The following is a 23,637-nucleotide window of genomic DNA, read 5'->3' on the forward strand; positions in this document are numbered from 1 at the left end:
GATCAGATTTACAGATCGACCTTGGCGGACCAGTTTCAGTTCAACGGTCACCGGTACTCGATCAGGGCCACAAGTGTACTGACATGTGTTGAAAATTTTTCCTGATCCGAGGGTGTAATTGGGTCAGATTCCGACGGTCTGAGTCCTTAGATTTGGCCTGTAAGTGAAACGACTCAATTCACTTAAGTCCCAGTTTATTTCCTAAAGATATTCACGTTTCTCACCCACTTCGCTCCGGGCTCAAGTTGTGCGTTTCTGGATACAATTAGGACTTGATTTTCGAGGTGGTAGTCAAGTCCAGCAAGGTGGTTATAACGGTACAGTTTCGCGGTCATCGGACTTTCGACGTGCGATCCAAGTCTAATACGGAGTTTCAAAGCGCTCCCAAGAGTAACTGGGACTTGAGATTGATCTTAAGTTTTAAGGTAATGCGGCGATAATGATTCTGCATAGTTTGGGTCTTGCAGATCATATTTAAAGTGATTAGTACTAATTTCACAGATAAACTAGTTTAACACTAGTTAATTTCCACCTAATTTTTAAAGGATTTGGTCTTGTGTGATTTTTGCTTGAGGTGGTACTTGGGCCTTTGCACGGATTTTTCCGAGACACTACATGTGGCTATTGATAGATGGATAGAGAAATATATTTCTATTTATTTGATAAGCATAAAAAATGCTATACATAAATTCATTGATGTTCAAGCACCTCATATGTGCCAATGTGTATTATGCCACATACCAATGTTTATCTTTTAGCATTCAACACATGCCACATGCACCACCCTTAAATTACCTTACATGTGTCATGTGTCCTAACGTGACATTATTAATCTTCAATTGGCCTGTGTGGTGCTAGCAATTTATGACACCCACTAATATATAAAAGTGCTATATGAGCTTATTTATCCACCATATTTTAGTTGTTTATTAAACACAGAAAGGATAATTATATAAGTTGTCATATACATGCTTCGGCATGTCATGCCCAATGCAAATGTAAATACAACCTTTAGTTTTTCTTATTCCAAATATGGGGAGTTGACATCTGAAACAATTTTATTAAGGTATGACTATTGGAGGCAGCATTTGTTAGAGAAATAGAGTAGTACACAATAAAGAAAATAATGAATTCGATATTAAAAAGTCAAATATTGTGGGTTTAAGTCTTGATTTGAATAGTCAATATAATATCTCAAGACAATTTTATTTTTTTATTTTTCATTTTTCTAAATATTCCAATAAGTGTAAATGAATGAAAATGATAAATTGTTTTTAAGATACAATAAACTCATATATTCAAAATTCAATATAAAAATTTGCACATCTAAATGTTGAAAAAATTTCAAAGAGTTGATATTAATATTCCTCACAATTGATCTCAAGAAAATAGATGCAAAAGAGTAGAGATGAGAGCTAGGGGTTATGGCTGACTTGATTCATGAATAGTACGTCTTCTATCTAAACTATGATGTCAGGGATATGTATAGACTTGCAAGGACATGATGTCCTTCGTGGAAAGACACACTCTTATACCTCTTCAAATCAAAATGTATCTATTTACCATAAACAACAATTTCACAGTGAATAAGCGTGCCTTTTCCTCGTGGCAGTTATATCTCTCTTTTAGACACGGACAATCATACGATGGAAAAAAATTTATTACCTTGTGACAATTATTTATCTCTCTTTTGAATATGGACAATTATACATCATAAAAAATTATTGTCATATGGCAATATATGTATCTATCACTCAAATTCCAATTAACCTAATTATCGCCACATTTATGACATGTGACATTGCTACGTGGATAGCCATGTGCTAGGTACACTCAATCAACACTAGTATAACTATAATATTAGATACCAGTAGATTAATCCTCTGTATCTGGTTCACTCACTAATTGCACCATGGTTTAGATGGATCGTACTGCCAAAAAGATCAGGCCCTTTAAGCTTCTTGTGATGATTTGAACACAAATTTCTATGATAAAAATCTTCCTCCTACTATTAATATAATAAGTTTTATTTTTTTTAAAAAAATTATATGTAATATATTTATTTTGTTTCTAAAAATGAATGTTTTATTTTTGAAAATAGACTATAAAATCAGGATAATTTGAATAGAGAGGGTTTCATCTTCAAAGGTCTTCACGGTGTCTAATTAGACCCTCAGATATACTCATTTATCAATTTTCTTTTGAAATGCAGAAATATCAAGGAAATGAGTACATCCATTATCACTGACATGTGATGGAACACATCATATCCTTGTACTTACGCAGATATTTTAACTTTTACCTTTATATGAATTATAGTATTTGGTCCAGGAACATGAAGATGCTTTGATTGAGAAGTTGGGATTTGTAGACGTGGCAAAGTTATACTTAGCTTTTGATAAACATTTAAACTTTTCTTAAAGTATTGCTGTGTTTTGAAAAGTTAAATCAGCTTTTGAGGTTTAGGTTTGATTATTTATCAACTTCTTTTATATAAAACAGTAGGATGATGTTTTCATGAAGAGAAAGAAAGGAATATGTGGGCCACTGCATTAAGAGGCTACTTATGATGAATGGACCAAAATATCTACTTAAGGGGACCATTGATCAGTGCCATCATTCCTCTTTAGCTTCTCCTGTATAAGCCCTCGTGAGATTCTTGCATCCCAATACAATCATGGACCACTCCATAGGTGAATCATGAAGGCTTTAGGGGCCATCCGTAGGTTGATGGATGGCTGGGGTTGTCTAGTCAATGTGATTTTTGGGATATGGTCCATTTATATTGGGACTGTAATTTGGACGGTGAAGATTGTCATGCACGTGTGTATGAAATGTAACCTCCTAATGCGAGGTGGGTATAGATGCACAATTTCTAGGGACCAATAGCTTGGACTGCTTAATTTTAATGACTTGCATGTCACATGTACAATTTTTAAGGACCTGCGTATCATCCATCACACTTTGCCAGAGTATAGAGTTTTTCTTTTCTGCAATTAGGATAATCATAATCATTAAGCTTTGCTCCCTTCACGCCACATAGCACGTGAGAGACATCCGGTCCGTTCACTGGGTGGCCGCATTTTGTAGGTGCCTGCCTGAAAATCATGTAGGTCTGGAAACGGATTGGCTACTCACCTGCCACTAGCCAATGGCCAGTGGTAGGTGCTATGTGGACCCCAACATGATGTATGTGTCTCATCCATGCTGTCCATCCATCTTTCCAGATAATTTTATGGAATAAACCTAAAACTAATGTAGATCAAAAGCAGAAGTAAGCCACACAGTGTTAATTGAACTCTCACCATTAAAAACTTACCGGGGCTACAAAAGTTTTGGATCAAGCTGATATTTGTATTTTGCCTTCATGCAGGTCTATATGACCTAATCCACTGGTTGTTATAGACCTAATCTACTGGTTGGATGTCAAATAAACAATACAATGGGCCCTAGGAGGTTTTTAATGGTAGACGTTCATTCACTACTGTTTTCCCATGGTGTGGTTCAACTGAGATTTTTATCTGCCTCATTTATGGTATAAATCATTAAAATGATGTGTAAAAATGGATGAACGGTGCGGATAAAACACAGAGATCATAGTGTATAAATCATTAAAATGATGTGTAAAGATGGATGAACGGTGCGGATAAAACACAGAGATCATACTGGGGCCTACATAGCACCGACCACTAGCCAAACCGCGTCCTGTGGGTCCACTCTTCTAATGGGCCACACAAAACAGAACAAATAGGCTGCACGGGTAAACCTGTCCCATCTGTTCTAGCACTATGGTCCATCAGATGGATGGGTGGACCCACTTATTCTTAAATCACAATTGATAGGTGGGGTCCACATACAACTCGTGTATGCTACATAGACGTACGTGGATGGTTTTAAGGGGATCCAACGTACACACGTACAGGAGGACAGGAATTTCCTTTAATCCCCCCGCCTACATGAAATCCCATGCAAGGTCCGTGGAACCAACCACGTGTCGGTGGGAAATCCATACGTCGGGAAACAGTGGCAACGAGACGCCCATCCTATGAAACCTTTCTAGGGCCCACCGTTATCTTTATATGAATCCAACCCGTTGAAACCTTTCTAGGGCCCACCTAGATTAATGGAAACACCCGAGTAAGGTTTCAACGGTACGCGTTCCCATCCCTACTGTTGCCTATAGTATGGACCACTGAACTTTTTGATATAGTTCATTTAGTGTTCGCCACCTAATACGATCCGGTAGAACTGATGAACGGACTGGATGTCACAGGCACTTCACGGTGGACCCCACAGCTTACGTCTAAGGGGCTTTCTGCAGGGAAGCGAATTGGCTGGTGTAACCAACACCACCGACCTGGCTGGATGCGTGTACGTGTCGTACGAAGACGAGCGCTACGCTCCTCGAGCTCCGAGTTGTACGAACGGTTCCAAGGATATTAAAGTAATATGAGCCACACAATGTTATATCCACACCGTTCATCCATTTTTCAAGATCATTTTAGGGCATGGTACAGAAAACGATTCATATACAAAGTTCAACTGGACCACACTACAAAAATCAGAGGGGACAATGATTCTCACCGTTAAAATATTCTTAGGGCCCACCAGAACTTTTATTTTACATCCAATCTATTCACAGAGTCACAGAGAAAGGGCTGAAGAGGAAAAACAAATATAATATTCATCCAAAACTTCCGTAACCCTCGAAAGTATTTCAATGGTATACGTTCAATACCCCATTGCTTTTAATCTTTAGGTGTATTTTATTTTTCGGTTCAAGCCTTGACACAAGCCTCATGATGGGACCAACGGAACTTGGTGACGTCAATACACTAGCCAGGTCGGTGGTGTGTGGTACACCAGCCAATCCGCTTCCTTTCTGCAGCGGGGCCAGGCGGGTTATTTGATGATCTCGCTGCGTACGAAAGCTTGATACGCAGGCACTTAGATACGGTACGACTGGAATATATTAACTGAAATTAAACCGACTAAATTTCGTAAAATAATTTCTCCAATTTACTTCCCAAAAATCAGATAGACTGAACAGATCCTAACTTCTGATTCGTGGACACTTGTTTTTTGAAATCAGACCGTTGAATAGTTTTCATTTTTAGGCATCTAATAAAATGAAATAATGTGATAATCAGATAATCAAATAAGTGTTATAATTGCTACAAGATAGATCTAATCTACTAACACTAATTTGGACGTTTTAATTTAAATTAATTATTTTGCATATAAGCAATTTCTAAGTAATTTCAAGGTGCCTGCTTATCATCTACCAGACTCTGCCAGAGTATCTAAAGTTTTTAATCCTGAGCGAACTGGCCTCTGCACGTGATTAGCATCCTCGACAAAGGAATAATGTGATCCATGTGATCCGTGGTCTGGATGTATGCAGATTATGCACGTGGTTTTCAAGGGCGCCGATTAGGTGGTGTTGCCAACACCACCCCCAGAGGTGGTGTATTGATGTATTTGGTGCTGTGGGGCCCAACGTGATGTATATGTTTTATATCCAAGCCGTCCATCTGTTTTTCCAGCTTAGTTTAGAGTATGGACACAAAAAATGAAGCAGATCCAAAGCTCTATCAGACCACACCACAGGAAACAGTGAGAATAATGACACCCACCATTGAAACCTTTTTAGGGCCCTCGGTAATGTTTATTTGTCATCCAACTTTTTGATAGGTTCAATCAGATCTGGATGAAGGGAAAACAAAAATATCAGCCTCATCCAAAATTTATGTAGTCTCCAAGTAGTTTTTAATGGTGGCCATTCAATCACCACTGTTTCCTGTGGTGTGATCCACTTGAGCTTCGGATATGCTTCATTTTTTCAGCTCATTTCATAAAATGAGGAGGAAAAACGAATGGACGGTGTGGATATAACATGTACATCACGTGGAGCTCCACATCCACGGCTGGAGGTGGTGCTGGCAACACCACCTGATCCACGTCCGGTTTTCAAACCAAACAAGCGGCACCCATGGCTCAGTATCCAGAGCAGTTGCCTCCTGTCTCCCATTGCAGATGGAAATTTATATTTAACTTTCCATTTGTGGCCCATGGATAGACCGTCAAGAAGAAAAATACGGGTTAAGCTGAAAGGGTCCCATTCCAGGATACTGTTTCGGGCCATTCTCCATCCACGTTGAAACCAATAGACCAATGGTCTAGATCGCAAAAACGTGGCCTCCACTTTTCAAATTAAAAACGCGAGTACGTTGAGCAAACACGCCGCCCACGTACCCTACTTAGAATCCTGCGCAACACATGTTTTCTACCCTTTTGGGGGCCAACATTTCTATTAATAGAAATCTACTCCGTCCATCAAGTCCGGTCCTCGATGCTAGGTTTAGAAAATAGAAATATGCTAAATCCTCAACTCGAGTTGGCCACTCAACAGGGAACAATGGGGACAGGACATCAACCATTGGTTTTTATGTAGGGCCATATAGTTTATCAAACCCGTTAATCACGCTTAAATCATTATAATGAACCTAGGATACAAAAATCAGTCTCATGCATAATTAATTCTGGACACAATGCGTGAAATTAGAAGTTTTAACCGGAAATTTACATTGTTCACAATTTTTTGGACGGTCTAATTTTTTTTTAGTCTGATGTTTTTTGTACGGTGAATATAAGTATTTTCACCTAATGGACGGATTGGATTTCACAAGTACAATATGGTGAGACCAAAAGAGCTTGTGTGTTGTACGCGCTGCATAAAACAGGTGTTGCAGGCGATTTGGGTCCCTTGGCTTGTACCCTAAGTGGCAATACAGCAATTCTTCTATAAATCGAAGACCAATTTGGAACCCTTCTCAAATTATCTTATCCCATTTACTCCCTCGTTAATGATTTTAGCAGTAAGGGTTGCGTCAACGGACGCCAAAGGAAATTCAAATACAGCTGACTCCGGACGTACCTCGGCCTTCCCTTTCCTTTTTTGTTTTTATTTTTTTTTCACGTTTTTTTCTACTCTCCGTTCCTCCTCTCCTCCAATCATCTTCTTCTTCTCTCTTTCCAAAAATCAGCAGCAGCAGAGCAGACGACGGAGAGCGAGAGAGAGAGAGAGAGGAGAGAGGAGAAAATCTATCCCTACATAGATTTTCTGTAGATTGCAAAAGAACCTTTGAATCCTTCGATGCACCCGAAATGGAGTTCCTGCGACTGCTGATTCTCCGAATTTAGGGTTCCCAGAGGTAAGCGATTTTTTCTTTTCTGTTTCTTCGGTGTTTTTGAAATCCGCGTTTCTAGTGCTTTGAGTTGATTAGATTTCGTGGAGAGTTTTTGGATCGGAGAAGGAATGAGTAATTCTCGTTCTTGAACCGGTATTTTAGGGTTAGAGCGTTTTTATTTTTATTTTTTGCAGTCCCTGTCTCATGAATTGCAGAATCGCGGTTTCTTGCTGTAGTCATCGGAAAAAGATGCAGTTTTCTAACCATTTTTAGGTAATCCAAAACGTGGAGTGGAAAACCCTTGTGGAATTATCTGGAAAATCAAGAACTGGGAAATCCGACAGTAATTCTATTGTTGGGTTTGGAGTGCAGTTTTTTGTGGAAATGTTAGAAGGTCAGTGATCAAACGGCAAGAGCTGTCTCTCGTAACCTTGAAATTTTATATTTAAAAGGTTCCTTAAAAACATTCTATCCGTATTTTCTGAGTAAAACCTTGGAAATCACTCCTTTTTCATCTAAAACAGGGGAAAAGTAGATATCCATGGAAATCAATTTCCTTTCCGAAGTTTTCATCGTTATCAAGACGCGTGTTAGTGGAAATTAGGATGATGGTTCTGTTTTTTCTTTGTTTGGATTTTCTCTTGTTCCTTCGAAATGGTTTTTTGTTCTCTAAAGTTGTGGGAGTAGTGATTTTTGTTGTTGTTCATTTCTCCAAAAGGAAGCGATTTCCTATGTTATTTTTATTTTCTGGCTTAAAGGTTCATATGAATGTCTCTAATTTATGACTTCAAATTGTCTGCACGTGACATTCTTTGATTGACATACATGCATCGAGTCTTTTATTTAGGGATGCTAATTGCCCCCTGATGTGCCCCAATAAAAACGTGCCACATGCGCATCAGTTGCGAGGCCTGCAGCGGTGAGGATAAAATCATCATTTCATGCAAGGGAATCTCCAAAATGATGTGCAGGCCACACCTCATGCCCCCACGTGCATTGGATCATGCCAGGATTTCAAAGGATTCCTGTAACCCTGGGTAACGAGCGTGCTTTATATAGGAGTATTTATGAATGGAAGTGTTATTTTTGGATAACTCACATGGGTATGGATATTTGGGATTTTAAGAGTCTAATTGAATCAGTTGCATGGACTTGCTGCTAGATTGTATCTCCGACACAACGCCCTCTTAGAGGTCTTTTGATTTATAGCGGAAGCATGCTTGTAGATGTTGAGAGCCAAAACAGGATGTAAAAATGCATGTAATGGTGGCCTTACGGAGTCGAGGTATTTGGAACATGCAACATCACCTATTGAACCCGTGGAGTTTTTAAATTTAGGGCATGTTTGGCATAAAAACTGCATGCGGCATGGTCCCAACAAATTGTGGCTGTATCTGTATATGGAGGGGTTTTGCTGTCCGAAGCAGTTGTGGGGGCCATTCACGAAACCCATTGTGATTGATGGGAGTCCTAGTCACAAGACATTGTGATACAAGGTGGATCAAAGTGATGCGTTAAAAACATCATGACTCATATTTAATGTTGTTCCTTTGACAGTGCAACCCATCTAAATTATGAAATTGGCTATGAATTACCGATTATTCGTTTTTCTTTAGAAGAATGGTGTCCCTTTTTGTTTCCCTCAAGTTAGATTTATATGATCCTCGACCTAGGGCTACGCATAGCATCCTCAAGCCATGAGTTTTTATAAGTTGAGCCATGATTCTGTGATCCAGATTGCTGATTGGATAGATGTGGACAATGCCCAAAAAGAACTCCCATGGTGAAAGATCCCACCCATCCAAGTTTAGCCTTTGCATTGAATGTGGACTGCCATCGCTTTTTTTTGTTAGGGAATTTTACAAAAAAACTACTTACGTAGTATAGAATTTACATTATGGTACTTTCTTAAAATAAAAAAGTTATCAATAAACTACCACATTAATTTAAGTAAATATCATTAGAGTACCTTCCATTAGATTTTTTCATAGCGGCTTAGGTCAGCAGTGTGGGCAAAGGGGTCGGTGGCTTGGGTGGGCTGTACCATGATGTTTATGTGAAAATCCACCCTGACCACCAGGTGAGTTACGCCATGTTAGCCCCAGGGCCCAAAATGTAGCCCCATCCGTGATTCGGGTGGACCACATGATTGGAAACAGTTTACAGGCAGTGCTCACCATCCAAGCTGTTTCCCTTGCTGTTGTCCACCTGAATCACGGATGGCCTGATTTTTTTTGGCCCAGGCCTAACTTTTGGAGTGTCATTTAATGGTTGGGGTGGATTTAACATGGGGTAACTCACCCTGACCACCAGGTGAGTTACCCCATGTTAGCCCCAGGGCCCAAAATGTAGCCCCATCCGTGATTCGGGTGGACCACATGATTGGAAACAGTTTACAGGCAGTGCTCACCATCCAAGCTGTTTCCCTTGCTGTGGTCCACCTGAATCACGGATGGCCTGATTTTTTGTGGCCCAGGCCTAACTTTTGGAGTGTCATTTAATGGTTGGGGTGGATTTAATATATGCATCATATTGGGCCTTGTAGAAAACAAGGGTGCCCAACTGTGTTTCCTTTGGTGTGGCCCACCTGAATCAGGGGTCAACCTGATTTTTTGGCCTTGGGCCTAATGTGGGATTACACATCTGTAATGGTTGGAGTGGATTTCACATACACATCACAATGTGCCCATCAAAAATAAGGGTGGGCGTCCCTCTCCCCACTGCTAAAAAACCAGAGATTTCTGCTAATGTATTATAAATAGGGAATTTTATGGGGCGCTCACTCTTGATTTTAAATGGGACTCGCTGTGATGTGTATGTAAGATCTACTTTGACCATTGGATGTGTAATCCCACATTAGCCCCATGACCAAAAAATAGGCTCACTTGTGATTCAAGTGGGCCACACCAAAGGAAACAGTTGGGAGAGTGTCGTCTGCCGTTGATTGTTACAGGGCCCACTGTGATGATTTTATAGACACCATGCCAAAATTTAGGGTTGGGGCCCAAAAATAGGTCCATCCATGATTCAGGTGGGCCACACCAAGGGAAGCAGTTTGGAGGATGAGTATTGCCCTATACACTATATCCAATCTTGTGGTCTGCCTGAATGTTTGGGCCTTGGGTCTAACATAGTAACATTAGGTGACTCACCTGGTGGTTAGGGTGGATTTCACATAAATGTCACAGTGAGCCCGCCGACCCCTTTGCTTGCACGGCCAACTTGAGCTGCCATTCGAAAATCTAACAGAAGGTACTCTAATGATAATTTTTAAATTAATGTGGTAGCTTGTTTAAAACCTTTTTGAAGAAAGGCACTGGAATGTAAAATCTATAATAAATAGGTAGTTTTTGTAAAATTCCCTTCTTAAGCATTTCTATTTACAGGCTTCTGATCGAAGGGTTAGGACTTAGTATCTCTGGGAGATTTTTAGGGAACAAACCAAATCTGTTCACAGTGGTGGGCCTGGCAGATAAATGGTTGGTCTGGATCACTGAGCTGTGGACTCCACACAGACTGATATTAAAGATATACTAGAATTGTATGATCCCTCTTGTTTGTGTTTATTAACCCAAATTTTTTGTTTTTTCTCATCAAGTATTTAATGGTTGACAGTGCCATCCTTGATTAGTATCTTATCAATGTTTGCCTTACATCTTATCAACAGGTTTATTGAGACAAGATCTTTAACATTTATTGGGACAAGATATTTAACTAAGTCATTAGCGGTTTTATATTGCGTCATAGTTTCATTTGTTCGTCCTTCTTCCCAGTATACTTCATGCATGGGAAGAAATAAGATGGAACATGTTGCAAAAGGCTTTTTGGGCCCAGTTAGTGTTTATGATTCCAATGCAGCATCCTTCAAAAAGAAAAAGAAAAAAAAAGATTCCAATGAGGCAGAGGGTTCGTTCATTGTGAACTTGGATGAAGGTGTTGTAATGGCTCTCTTTGGGGCTGGCTGTGAGAGAAGGTGACTTGGCTAATTCAGTCAGGAAGAATTTCCTTGGAGGTTGGGTGATGGGATTGAAGGTATTAGGGAGGTAGGGACTATGTTTACCCCGGACTTGAGAATTTGAAGGGAATATGTTGCGAAGCTGGATTATTTAGGTAGAGAGAGTTGTTAGGATTAGTTCGCCCATTGGAAAGACTTACTGCTTGTAGAGCTCTCCTTGTTCTTTCTAACAAAACCTTGTTTGCTGATAAAAAAGAGAAGATGGAACCAGAATGGAAAAAAACAATTGGTGTCTCTCTGAATCTGCGGACCTCCTTCTAAAAGCTTGGCATGGAATCAGAATGGAAAAAAACAAGACCCTCATGTGGAGAATGGCTCTTCTTGCTATCTGGTGGTCTGTTTGGGTAGAAAGAAACAGAAGATGTTTCAGAAATATCTCTAGTTCTGCTGATGTTGTTGCGTCCAATGCAAAGCGTTTGCTGTTAGATTGGGCTGTCCAAGTAGACACGTTAAAGGATTTTGATTTTATTTTTCTTGGAGTTTAGTTTTTCTCGCCTTCTCAGCGGAAATCTGCTCCTGTTTCTGTACTTTTTCTTCCTTTTATATTAATATATCGTCATCTTTCAAAAAAAGAAAGAAGAGAAGATGGAACATTCACTAGCAACAGATGCCCTCATTAGACACAAGGTTCGGGACTTGCAGTGAGCGGCTGATAGCATGCACACATTCCCAAAGAGAGGTTAATGCCAAGGCAGGTCAGCTCACATATGCGTGCTGCTAGACCAAGCCTGTGGATTGACAAGAAAAGATCAGGCTGAGGGTTCCCCTTTGTCTTGCATTTTTCTGGTTCTTTTAGTTTCCTTGTGCCGGGGTGTGTCTGTTCTTTCCTTTCCTTGGCCTGTGATGTTTTTCTTCTTGTTGTATACTTGTATCCCTAGTTTTCTCACCTTTTAATAGTAATTGCTTACACCGCCTCCCCCAACCCCCCCCCCCCCCCCCCCCCCCCCCCCCCAAAAAAAAAAAAAAACACCTGCATGCGCTCATTAGAATTGAGAATTTTGTGATAAAATCCCATTTATTTGTCTACCTTTTCTTTTCTGTTCGCAGAAGGTGATGCAATGGAGCAATCTTCAGGCCATTCACTACCAGGTAGCTTCATACGCCCTTTCAGTTTTGTTATCTCTATTGAGTAGTGACACCAGCCATCTTTCGCTGTAATTTTCCTGCCTATTCATATTTATTGCCTGCAACAGGTCCTACCAAGATCCCATTAGCAAAGGTCAATCAGAATGTGGAAGCTGGTGCATGGGGGATACCATCTGGATCTGATGCATATCATGGGTCAAGTGACGCTAGTCTGTTTTCCAGCTCCTTACCTGTTCTTCCGCATGAGAAGTGTATGTTTTTTATTTCTATGATGACTGCATCAACCTTTTCTTTTGCATATAAGTGGTTCTCCTAAGCTTGTTTTCATGAATGTGCAGTGAATTTCACAGACTCAAAACATGTTAAATCTATCGATGATGCCTCATCTAATTTAAATAAACTACATCAAGATGTGGAGGGTAAGGAGGCTCTTGAAGATGTTGAGTACCATGCAATTGGAAGCCTGCTTCCAGACGATGAGGATGAGCTTTTAGCTGGTATAATGGATGATTTTGACCTAAGTGGGTTGCCTAGTCAATTGGAGGACTTGGAAGAGTATGATCTTTTTGGTAGTGGAGGGGGTATGGAATTGGATTTTGATCCTCAGGAGAGTCTTACAATGAGTATGGCAAGGGCAAGTATTAATGATGGTTATGTAGGAAATGGAACTGGTCCATATGGTATTTCAAATGGCATGGGAGCAGTTGCTGGAGAACATCCTTATGGAGAACATCCGTCAAGAACATTATTTGTGCGGAATATCAATAGTAATGTTGAGGATTCAGAACTGCAAACTCTTTTTGAGGTAAAACTCACTTGTTTTTGTTTATTTGTCTCATTTCAGTTGGCCTTTGATGATTTCTGTTTGTATTTGAGAACTTATTCTCGAGAGTTTATAATAATTGTCTGGTGTTTCCTATTTAATAATTTTTTCTCACAGAGAGATAAATTGCCCATTTGGTTATGCGAGTATTCATTGATACTACCAGTACATCTATATGTTTTTGTACATATATTGTTACACTGCAAGGTTTGGTTTCCAAAAGGGAAATCAAACAAGCTTCCACAGTTGCTTAGTAAAATGACTGATTGCTTTAGAAATGAGCCATGCATTGTCTGGTGAATGCCGATGATGCCGGTGACACAGCATATGGCTCTGTCATACAAGTATGACATAGGTGAACTGGTGAACTTGAAGAGTTAATTGGTACTTCGCATATTATGGTGACATCGAATGGCACTGAATAATTGCGGGAAAGCAGTGGGGTCTTCTTCAATTAACTTCTAGTGGTAATAGTGTATGACCATCAGTGTTTTAAATAGTGGTAGCGTGATGCGTAGCGCCCAGCCCTCTATAGTGTGTACCGTAAATATGTAGCATGTAGCGTAAGCTACACGATACTTCTATTTTTAAATTTAAAAATAGGACAAATATAATAAATAGTGAGAAAAAAAGGGAAAAAATATAAAAAATGCCTAAAAGATGATTCATTTTATCAATTATAAGCATATTCAAAAAAGTTATTAGTTATCATTTATCAAAACCCAATCCACATATATAAGCCAAATCAAATAATTATCACATCAACAACTTTCTAAGCAAACCACTTTAATTAATAATGTCTAATTGAAACCACAATTCACAATTATGAAAAGAAATAAAAATCCCGTAGGTTAAAAGTATCAAGTACAATACAAGTGTCACATTCCTCAACATTAGAAACAAAGAAAACGTGAAACAAATAATAAAAAAATAAAATAGTAAAAAAATACATTGTAGCTTACGCTACGGACGCTACACGCTACGTAGTTGTAGCGTACGCTACGACCCCTGTAGCGTACGCTACAGGGGATTTACGCTATTTGGGATGCTACGTAGCGCTACGGCCACGCTACGCTATGTAGCATACGCTGCTGCCACGCTACGGGCGCTAGTTGAAACACTGATGACCATTGCCATCATGCATGTGAGCAGTGTTTGAAATATCGGTATCGCGTTATGTATCGCACCCTTGGGATACAAATATGTATTGGTTGTCGCATGGGATATATCGGTTGTTGTATCGTGTAATGTATCACTAATGTTGGTAACATGGGGAAACATTGGGAAATTGGTCGGATTTTTCAATGAAACTTCAATGATTGTTAAAAAGACATCAATACACTTATAAATCAAAATATTACAAAAAACAAGTGCACATGATAGGTTTTTTTTGTATGGGGTCCTAATCTATGCATTTTCTAACTGAATTTATGCAAGTATATTCAAAATCTATTCATATAATTTATAAATGTAAGAAGACATGTGGAAACACAAGCAATACATTCAAATGCAAAAGAAGAATCACTAGAGCAAGTTACATGTTCGATTTTATGTCTGGACACAGATTGCAGTCGATTTGCGAGAAATTGAGAATTTTTTTTTTTTTTTCAATTTTTCGCAACTCAGCCCATCTCCTCTGAATCTCGAAATCAAAGCTCCTGATTTTCATGAAAAATCATGGATGTGTAACAATTTGACACTGATTTAACATTATTTACAGAAAAAAGAGGATCGAAATTGAAAATGCTCACCGGATCGAACAGGTGGGATATATCCTACTACTTGTGTGTTTCGTATTGCACATGTGAGATACAAGATACATCATGGAAAATATCGGCCGATATTGTCGATACTTAAAACAGTGCATGTGAGTAAGTCTTGGATCCGAGTCACCTTTCAGGGGCTTGATTTACAAGCCTCTGAAAGTGTCAACCATTGTTTGCCTTCACCAAGAAAAGAACAAGCTTAGTATCATGTGGAATAGAGAGTTAGGTACCATAGAGTAGTAATGATTTGAGCATCATCGCTTAATTGATACTCCAAGGTTTTCACTGCAGTCTTAATTTGTGAAGAATATTTAATTCAACCAGAATATTAGAGAAGGCTGTAAAGGATGCTAAACTTGTCATTAGTTGGGCATGCTAGCAGAATTGAGGTGTGGAGTCTTGTTTCCAATAAGATTTGTGAATCTCTTGTAGTTTAAACACTTCCTTTAAGCATGTTTGTACTTTGTAGAGAGTTTGTTGTTTCTTGTGGGAGGGTGCCTCAAGTCCTTTAAAAAAAAAAAAAAAAACTGGGAACTCATGGTCCCCTGATTAGTGTATTTCTGATCTCTTCTTTGAAATATTTTCGGTTATTCATCCAAAGAGGAAAATTTATCGAATGCCAGTTGGTGGATGCATTTGTGTTCTTCCATTTTTTTTTTCTTCGTTTCCTTGTTATTGATAATATGCCTCTTTGTTTTCCAAATTCAGTAGTTGGTGGATGCCATGAAGTCGTTTTTCCCCACTTCTTCTTTTGCAGCAATATGGTGATATCAGGACTCTCTACACTGCTTGCAAACACAGGGGCTTTGTGATGATCTCTTACTATGATATCCGGGCTGCTCGAACTGCAATGCGTGCATTACAAAACAAACCCCTTCGGCGGAGAAAACTTGATATTCATTTTTCAATTCCAAAGGTCTGAATACAAAATTTCAGCTTCTTGATTCATTGTTCTACTTTGGTTATTACACTTTTTTTTCTTTTCTTTTATTCCTTTTTTTTTTTTTTTTGTAAATTAATTTTTTGGAAAAGATACTACCTTTCTTTTTTCTTCATTTCCTTATGCATGCATTCTTTTTCCTTGCGTCAATTCCAGGACAATCCATCTGACAAGGATATCAACCAAGGAACTCTTGTAGTTTTTAACCTGGATCCTTCAGTTTCAAATGATGATCTTCGTCAAATATTTGGGGCTTATGGGGAAGTCAAGGAGGTTAGAAGATCAATAAATCCTTTTTTCTCATTTTTTAATCCTTTTCCGATCATTCTCATAGGCTCTCCCCCAAATGGTTCAGTTAACTGAGGTTGCATTGCAATGATTGTCCCATTGTTGCATAAAGCAGATTAGGGAGACTCCACACAAGCGGCACCATAAGTTTATTGAATTTTATGATGTCAGAGCAGCAGAAGCAGCTCTTCGGTCATTGAATAGGAGTGATATAGCTGGGAAGCGCATAAAGTTGGAACCTAGCCGTCCGGGTGGAGCACGGAGAAAGTGGGTTTATAGAGTTTTGTTACCATCTTCTTCTTTTTCCATTAGTAGTAGAGGTTTGCTTGAATAATCCCCACATATTGCAATAAGATAATACAATAGGACTTTAAATGACCCAAACTCCTTTATTTGATAGGGCTTCCCTTGGATGGGGATGCCCGAGAAAACTATCGGATTATTTATTTAACTCATTGATTATACAAAGGTTATGGCGACCCTGTATGTTCAAAGGAAAAGTGCCAAACTATCAAAGGGTTAACCTCATTTGGAGCTTTTGTTTGATGAGTTTCCACCATACAAGGTGAGAATCGTCATGTAAATGGTTTGGATCAATGAAAGATTATTGCAATATGTTGGGATGTATTTGGGCAAATCTCTTAGGACTATAGGTGGAACTTTATATTTATTCCACGTTTTCTTCATTGATGATTATTTTAACTTATTTGCAACTTTCATGGTAGTTTCCCAGTCACAAGAGTGGTTCTCTGTTTTATTTCTGTTTTAATTTATTTGTCCTATCATCATTCACTTGTGTTTTGAATTAGTGAGGCTTGACTCATCTTGTATATGCTGGATCTGGCTGTTGTGGTTCTGCTAATAGGTTTATTTTTCTAGGGTTCCGTCATTTTTCCTGATTGGGTGTGTTTAGCCCTAACTGATTGTACTTCCGTGGTCAGCTTGATGCAACAATTGAGCCAGGAGCTGGAGCAAGATGAAACCAGAAGTTATCGACCACAAGTTGGTTCCCCAATAGCCAATTCTCCCCCAGGCATGGTTTTTATTTTTTATTTTTTTCTATATACACGTTGTCCAATTTGGTGTGCTTAGGTTTCTCCTTGCTTATTTCAGCTTCGGGCTCTTAGTCAAGTTTGTTTCTGTAAATGTGCTTTTTTGACAACCTGATTTGGATCCGTATTCATGACAGGTAACTGGGCGCAATTCAGCAGCCCAAGGGAAAATGGCTCGTTTCAAACCCTTAGCCAGTCCCCAGGTTTAGGAACCATTAGTCCTGTGACCACTAACCATCTGCCTGGATTAGCTTCTATTCTGCCTCCTCTGATGTCGAACTCTGTCAAAATTGCACCAATCGGAAAGGATCAAGTCAGGGATAGCCACATGGACCAGATCTTCTCTAACACCAATTCAACACATGGAGCTGCCTTTCAGCATTCTCATTCCTTCCTAGAGCATGATAATGGAGTGATGCAGAACATGACCCCAAGTCCTGGAACTGCATCTTCTTTTGTCCCTTCAACCTCAAATACTTCCAGTGTTGGAACGTTAACTGGGCCCCAGTTTCTCTGGGGTAGTTCCAACCCTTATTCCGAGCACACTCGTCCCTCTGCCTGGCCAACACCATCTATGGGGCATTCATTCACGTCCAATGGGCAGGGACAAGGCTTTCCTTACACGAGTCGCCATCCCTCGTTTATTGGTTCATCTCACCACCATCCCCACCACCACCATGTTGGATCTGCTCCATCTGGTGTTCCTTTAGAGAGGCACTTTGGTTTTTTCCCTGACTCTCCAGAATCATCCTTCATCAGCCCGGTTACTTTTGGAGGCATGGGCTTAAGCCGCAATGAAGGGAATTTCATGATGAATATGGGTGCCCGGGCTAGTCTGAATCATGGAGTCGCTCTTCCTGGAAACATATCTGAAAGTGGTTCGCCCAGCTTCAGAATGGTGTCCTCACCAAGGCTGGGTGCTATGTTTCTCGGCGGCGGGGGTCTGTTTCCAGGGCCTGTAACCCCTAGCATTGATGGAATAATTGATCGTGGTCGCAGTCGTCGAGTTGAGAACAATGGAAGCCCGATAGACAGCAAGAAGCAATACCAGCTTGAATTAGATAAAATTGTTAGTGGAGAGGATATTCGGACGACTCTGATGATTAAAAACATCCCAAATAAGTAAGATGGCTCTTTGATGTTGTTGTGATTTAATCTTGACCTCTGAAGCTAATATTATGATGGTAATCTACTTTGTGATTACCTCACAGGTACACATCGAAGATGCTGTTGGCTGCAATTGATGAACATCACCGCGGTACTTACGATTTTCTCTACTTGCCAATTGATTTTAAGGTAATTACTTTTCTTGGGCATCTGGCGAAAATATTTGATGATTTCTGCATGGTTGAAATTGCATCTGACGTTGCTGTTTCTTTTCATGCAGAACAAGTGCAATGTGGGTTATGCATTTATAAACATGATATCTCCTTCACATATCATCCCATTCTATGAGGTTTTGTTTTCAGCCTTCAATTTTTTGAAAGAGTACTTCACGATTGTTTCTTGGATTCAATGTTGTCAAAATCGTTAACATATCGCAAATTGTATCAACTTGAAAATTGCATCATAAATCCTAAGATTTTTTTTTTAAAAAAAATTTAAAAAAATCTGCACCATTTCCCATCAATATGCACCAATGACACCATATCATGATAGTGTTGGAGGATTCTTGTCTTTCCTTAAATTTTTTGTTGTTCAAGAGATTTACCTTAAAAAACATATAAGAATCTTTAGTTATTTATATTCTTTTTACCTTTCTCGAGTATAAAATCAAGTTGGAAAAGCGGCATTTGATTCATTAGACCAATGAAAAAAGATATGTTGATTTCTAATCATCATTACCACAATACACATGGGTCAACACGTTTACACATTCCAGATAAGTCTTTTTTTTTAATTTTTTTTGAAAGATGCAATTTATTGAAGCCAGGAGGGCAGCAAAAAGCAAAAGCAGAGACAAGGCAAAAGAAAGAAGATTGCAGAGGCACCCTACAGGGGTCCCAATTCCTTGTGAACACCCGAGCCCTACAAACAACCCCACTATCCGAGCCTGTACAATTACGAAAACACCTATTGTTTCTTTCACCCCAAATTGCGCAGAGAACAGCAAGCAGGGGGAGCCTCTTCAAAGTCGTCTTCCTCTTCCTGATCCTAACTTCATGCCAAGAGCGGTAGAGGCACTCAATCGAACTAGGCATTACTCAGAGCATACTGAAAGTTGAAGGGGGTGTTTGGAACATAAGATTAAAGCCAAGTAAGGCTTAAAATAGAACAAGTATTATTTGAATATTAAATTGCAGGATTCAAATCATAGAATTGTAGATTCGTCTAAACATGGATTCATTCAAGCAAAGAGGTCGACAGTTATCCCCAATATCTGTGTAATGTACATGCAGAGCGTGGAGTCAGTAAATCATCTGTTCATCTATTGCCCTTTTGTTAGAGAAGTGTGGGGGAGATTCTTCACCCCCTTCAGGGTGTTGTGGGTGATGTTTGGGTCCATCGAGGACCTGTTTCTTTCTTGGCACGGGTGGGATTGGTAAAAAATGAAGGGTAGTTGATTAGTCATGTTGGCATTGGGGGTAGTGGGTCGGCACTGGTGGTCTTTAGAAGGCCAAAGCTAGATGTTTTAGGACAGGCTTCTTGTGTTTAAAAGGACTTTGAGGAGCATACTATTTCTTCGTTTGGGCTTTAGTTGTTGGTAAAAAGGGAAGGGCGGTTTGGAGATTAGCCATGTTGGCAGTCTTTAGAAGGGCAAAGGCAGATGTTTTAGGATGGGCTTCTTTTGTTTAAAGGACCTTGATGAGTGTACTATTTCTTTGTTTGGCCTTTAGTTGTTGGTAAGAAGGGAAGGATGGTTTGGAGATTAGCCATGTTGGCAGTCTTTAGAAGGGCAAAGGTAGAGATGTTTTAGGATGGGCTTCTTGTGTTTAAAGGACATTGATGAGCGTACTATTTCTTTGTTTGGGCGTTAGTTGTTGGTAAAAAGGGAAGGGAGGTTTGGAGATTAGCCATGTTGGCAGTCATTTGGGCTCTTTGGGGGGAAAAGTAATAATTGATGTTCTTCTGGAATGGAAGTGGGTCGGCGCCGGATGTCTTTAGAAGGGCAAAGCTAGATGTTTTTAGGATGGGCTTCTTGTTTGAAGGGCTTTGATGAGTCTGCTATTTCTTTGTTCGAGTAAAAATTTCATTTCCTTACGTTAAAAAAGAGAGTTGGGGATTCAAATCATTTTGCTTAAGATTCGTCTCATATTGTACATCCTAAATCATAGGATTTTGACAACTATGCTTGGAATTAACAGAACTCGAAATCCACATGGAAAAAACTTTTTATTTTGAGGAACCAATAAAAAAGAAAAAAAGTAAAAGAAAAATGGAAAGAAGCTTATTTGGGGCTTTTACTTATAGTCTCATATACTGTGGATGAGAGAATTCATCCACAGGCCATGATCCTGTGAGTTAAATACTCAACCTGGAATGTGAGAATGTAAAATCACACTCTATCTCTGAAGTCCAAATGGGGAAACCCTAGAATGATCTTGGACACGGCTGAACTCAGACCTGATGCTTATGCTGCAGGCATTCAATGGGAAGAAGTGGGAGAAGTTTAACAGTGAGAAAGTTGCTTCCTTGGCGTACGCCAGAATCCAAGGCAAAGCGGCACTTGTGACTCACTTCCAGAATTCCAGCCTGATGAATGAAGACAAGCGATGCCGCCCTATTCTCTTTCATTCTGAGGGATCAGAGGCGGGTGATCAGGTAATATATTTTGGCAAAAAAAAAAAATCACAAATTTTGAAGAAACAATGCTGGTTGCTCTTATTAAAATTTTCATTGTGATCAGTTAACATGATTTTCCAAAAAAAAAAAAGAAAAGAGAGAAAAACACTTAAATTTTGAAGAAAAGGAATCAGTGTTTCACTTGACACGTTCAATGTGAGATGGCACTGGATATCTTTGCACGTCTTTTTCTTTTTCTTTTTTTACCTCTTGGAATTTAAGGAATTGTTTTTCAATCATGACTGATGGGATTTTTTTTGAACCATTATCTCATGCAAGTCTATAGTTTTTGCTTTTGAGCACAAAAGTAAGCTGAAACACTAACTTAACTGATATTTGCTACCACAAAAAGATCATTCAGGAGCCATTTCCATCGAGCAGTCTGAATATCCGCATGCATCAGCAAGATGGGATGAACTTGGAGGATTTGCCTGAAAGTCCAACAAAGGGTAATTCAGATGAGAAACCGGAGTTGGGTCGCATTGCAAGCAGCTCAGTGGATTATTAGCAGTTCTTCACGGAAAGGGATCACTGCGAATGCTAACCAGTGGAAAGGTATGCAAGTGTATAAAATGGTGAGAAGAAACAAAGGCAGAGGAAGCAGGTATAGGTTTGTATTATACAGGTGAGGGCATCCACTTTTGAAATGATGGATGCATGGAGGCATTTCAGAAGAAACTGTGAATGAAGCTGTTGATAGGGGTATCGCTTCCTTTTCTTTTCTTTTCTCTCTCCCTTTTCTTTTTCTTTTTTTTTCTCCTTTTTTTTTCTCTCTCTTTTTTTTTTTTTTTTTTGTAGATAGGGGAATTTGATATTTAAAGGGAGATGCATGGGTGGAAGTGTACAGATGAAAGTGAGTGATCTGTCTGCTGGTAAGTGCATTGCTCACCAGTTCATGAGGTCGTCTTCTTCTTCTTCTTCTTCTTTTTTTCTCTCCAGATGGAGTCTTATGTCCATATGGATAGGATGTGCATGGATGTGTTTCGAGATGTATAGAGGATAGAAACAAGAGACCCTGCTTTCTATGAACGTGTAGTTGACTTGGAACCTATCAAACCTGTACAAAGGACTGTACAGATCTTGCTTTTCAGTTCTCTCCATCCTGTGTAATAAATCCGTCATCTTTACTGTTGGTCGCCATCATCAGCATCAGCATCAGCATCATCATCTCTCTCACCAGTGAGAGCATTCCTCGCATATATGGATATACTAAACTCCCAATAAATAAAGATGATGTTTGTCTCATTGATAGTTCGTCATTGATACATGGGAACCTAAAAAGAGAAAAGAAGAAACTAATAGCTTATTCTTGGCTGGAAAAGATAAATGATTGAAAAGCAGGGATTGCTGATCAGAGAAGAACTTCAACTGTGGGCCATTGCTGGTATCTTCTGCAGGGGTGTTGTCTTGGGTTCCATGTATGATGTAGGTTCTTGTAACGTGAGGGGGGTATGAATGGCTTAACATGGGCCGGAATCACACCACGGGTTTCAAATAGGGCTTCTTGGATTAAAATAAAAATAAAATTTGATATGCATATTACATTTCCACTGATAAGTAGTGGGGCATCCTTGGTTTGATTTAAATGCAGTTAAGACAACCTAACTCCAATATTATTGGACTCCCGTCAACCGTCACTGGATTTATCACATCCTCGGATGCTCCTAATCGTACATCTGGTGGGCCCTGTTGTAGAGACCAATCTGCAAATATCCTGATTCGGTGGAATTCTAGGGATTGCACGGTTGAGTATGTTCCCATTAAAAATGTATTTCAACCCCTATTTGGAATGTCGCCATGCCAATGGCCCTGGTTTATCCAGAATTGTGGATCCTGGTGTGGGTTTTCTAAATATGATTGGTTTGGATCATCCGGACCTGGAAGTAATATTGTTCTTACCTTCTTTTTAACATACTACGTGTCAACCTGGCGTGTTGTTTGACCATTTGATTATTGGGTAAAAATTCGCCAAATGCCCCATGAGGAAGATGACAAGATGCAAAAGTAACACAACGCCACTTGTTTATCTTGATTGCTGCCTGCAAATTTTATTTAGATCCGTCCATATTTTCGGTAACAGTGGGAAGAATACGAGTTTGATGAGTGGCCGTCTCCAAGAAGTGGGGCCACCTTATGATTCATTCAGATAAGATGTTCCAGACATTTGCTAGTATGACACATATGCTTCGTATAAAGGTGTGTGGGTCACGAAACCTTAATATGCAATGAGGTATGGAAGGCCTGAGTTTTTAAACTCTGTTTTTAGATTGTACACCTGGCCCCCGTCGATTGTGCAGTTAGGATGATTGCTGGACCCCACTCCGATCTCCGTTCAGTTCGAGTTAGCTCAAGCCTCAGCTTGGTAGTTGATAAATAATAACATTTAGAATTTAGTGTAGATGCCTTCTTTTATTATTATTATTATTATTATTATTTTAATTGTTTTAAAAACAAATAACTAGTATGGGCCTCATGACCTCAATTATTGAAACGCACTCTGCCTGCCACTGAGAGATGGGTAGATACACTCCAATGTTAAAACTAAACGAATCTGTTCATGCCCAGTTATCATCTCAAGGGGCTGTTTGGATGCAAATAGTGTTTTGCACTGGCTGTATGGACCACGTCGTCTTTTAATAGGTCATTTAAGTCAGTCTATCTTGGATTAGTTGTTCTTTTTCGCATTGGTCAAAC

At 39.5% G+C, this 23,637-nt stretch overlaps 1 protein-coding gene across 5 annotated transcripts; it reads left to right on the forward strand.

Moving 5' to 3' along the window:
* Window positions 1-6,981: 6,981 nt before the first annotated feature.
* Window positions 6,982-21,683, forward strand: LOC131240793 (protein MEI2-like 2). 5 transcript variants are annotated; one of them, XM_058239263.1, is made up of 14 exons: window positions 6,982-7,214; window positions 7,385-7,463; window positions 12,253-12,294; window positions 12,399-12,542; window positions 12,630-13,096; window positions 15,638-15,796; window positions 15,977-16,093; window positions 16,224-16,375; window positions 17,050-17,141; window positions 17,298-18,282; window positions 18,372-18,456; window positions 18,548-18,616; window positions 20,743-20,922; window positions 21,296-21,682. In XM_058239263.1, exons 3-14 carry the CDS (start codon window positions 12,264-12,266, stop codon window positions 21,449-21,451), a joined length of 2,637 nt encoding a protein of 878 aa, XP_058095246.1. In that variant the 5' UTR covers window positions 6,982-7,214; window positions 7,385-7,463; window positions 12,253-12,263; the 3' UTR covers window positions 21,452-21,682. The 5 variants fall into 5 exon arrangements, with proteins under 5 accessions (XP_058095246.1, XP_058095245.1, XP_058095244.1 ...); XM_058239262.1 differs by lacking the exon at window positions 7,385-7,463; XM_058239261.1 differs by lacking the exons at window positions 6,982-7,214; window positions 7,385-7,463 and adding an exon at window positions 7,560-7,584 and having other exon boundaries at window positions 21,305-21,683.
* The last annotated feature ends 1,954 nt before the right edge of the window (window positions 21,684-23,637 follow it).

Source organism: Magnolia sinica, chromosome 3, assembly GCF_029962835.1.
Source record: "Magnolia sinica isolate HGM2019 chromosome 3, MsV1, whole genome shotgun sequence".
Lineage (NCBI taxonomy): Eukaryota > Viridiplantae > Streptophyta > Magnoliopsida > Magnoliales > Magnoliaceae > Magnolia > Magnolia sinica.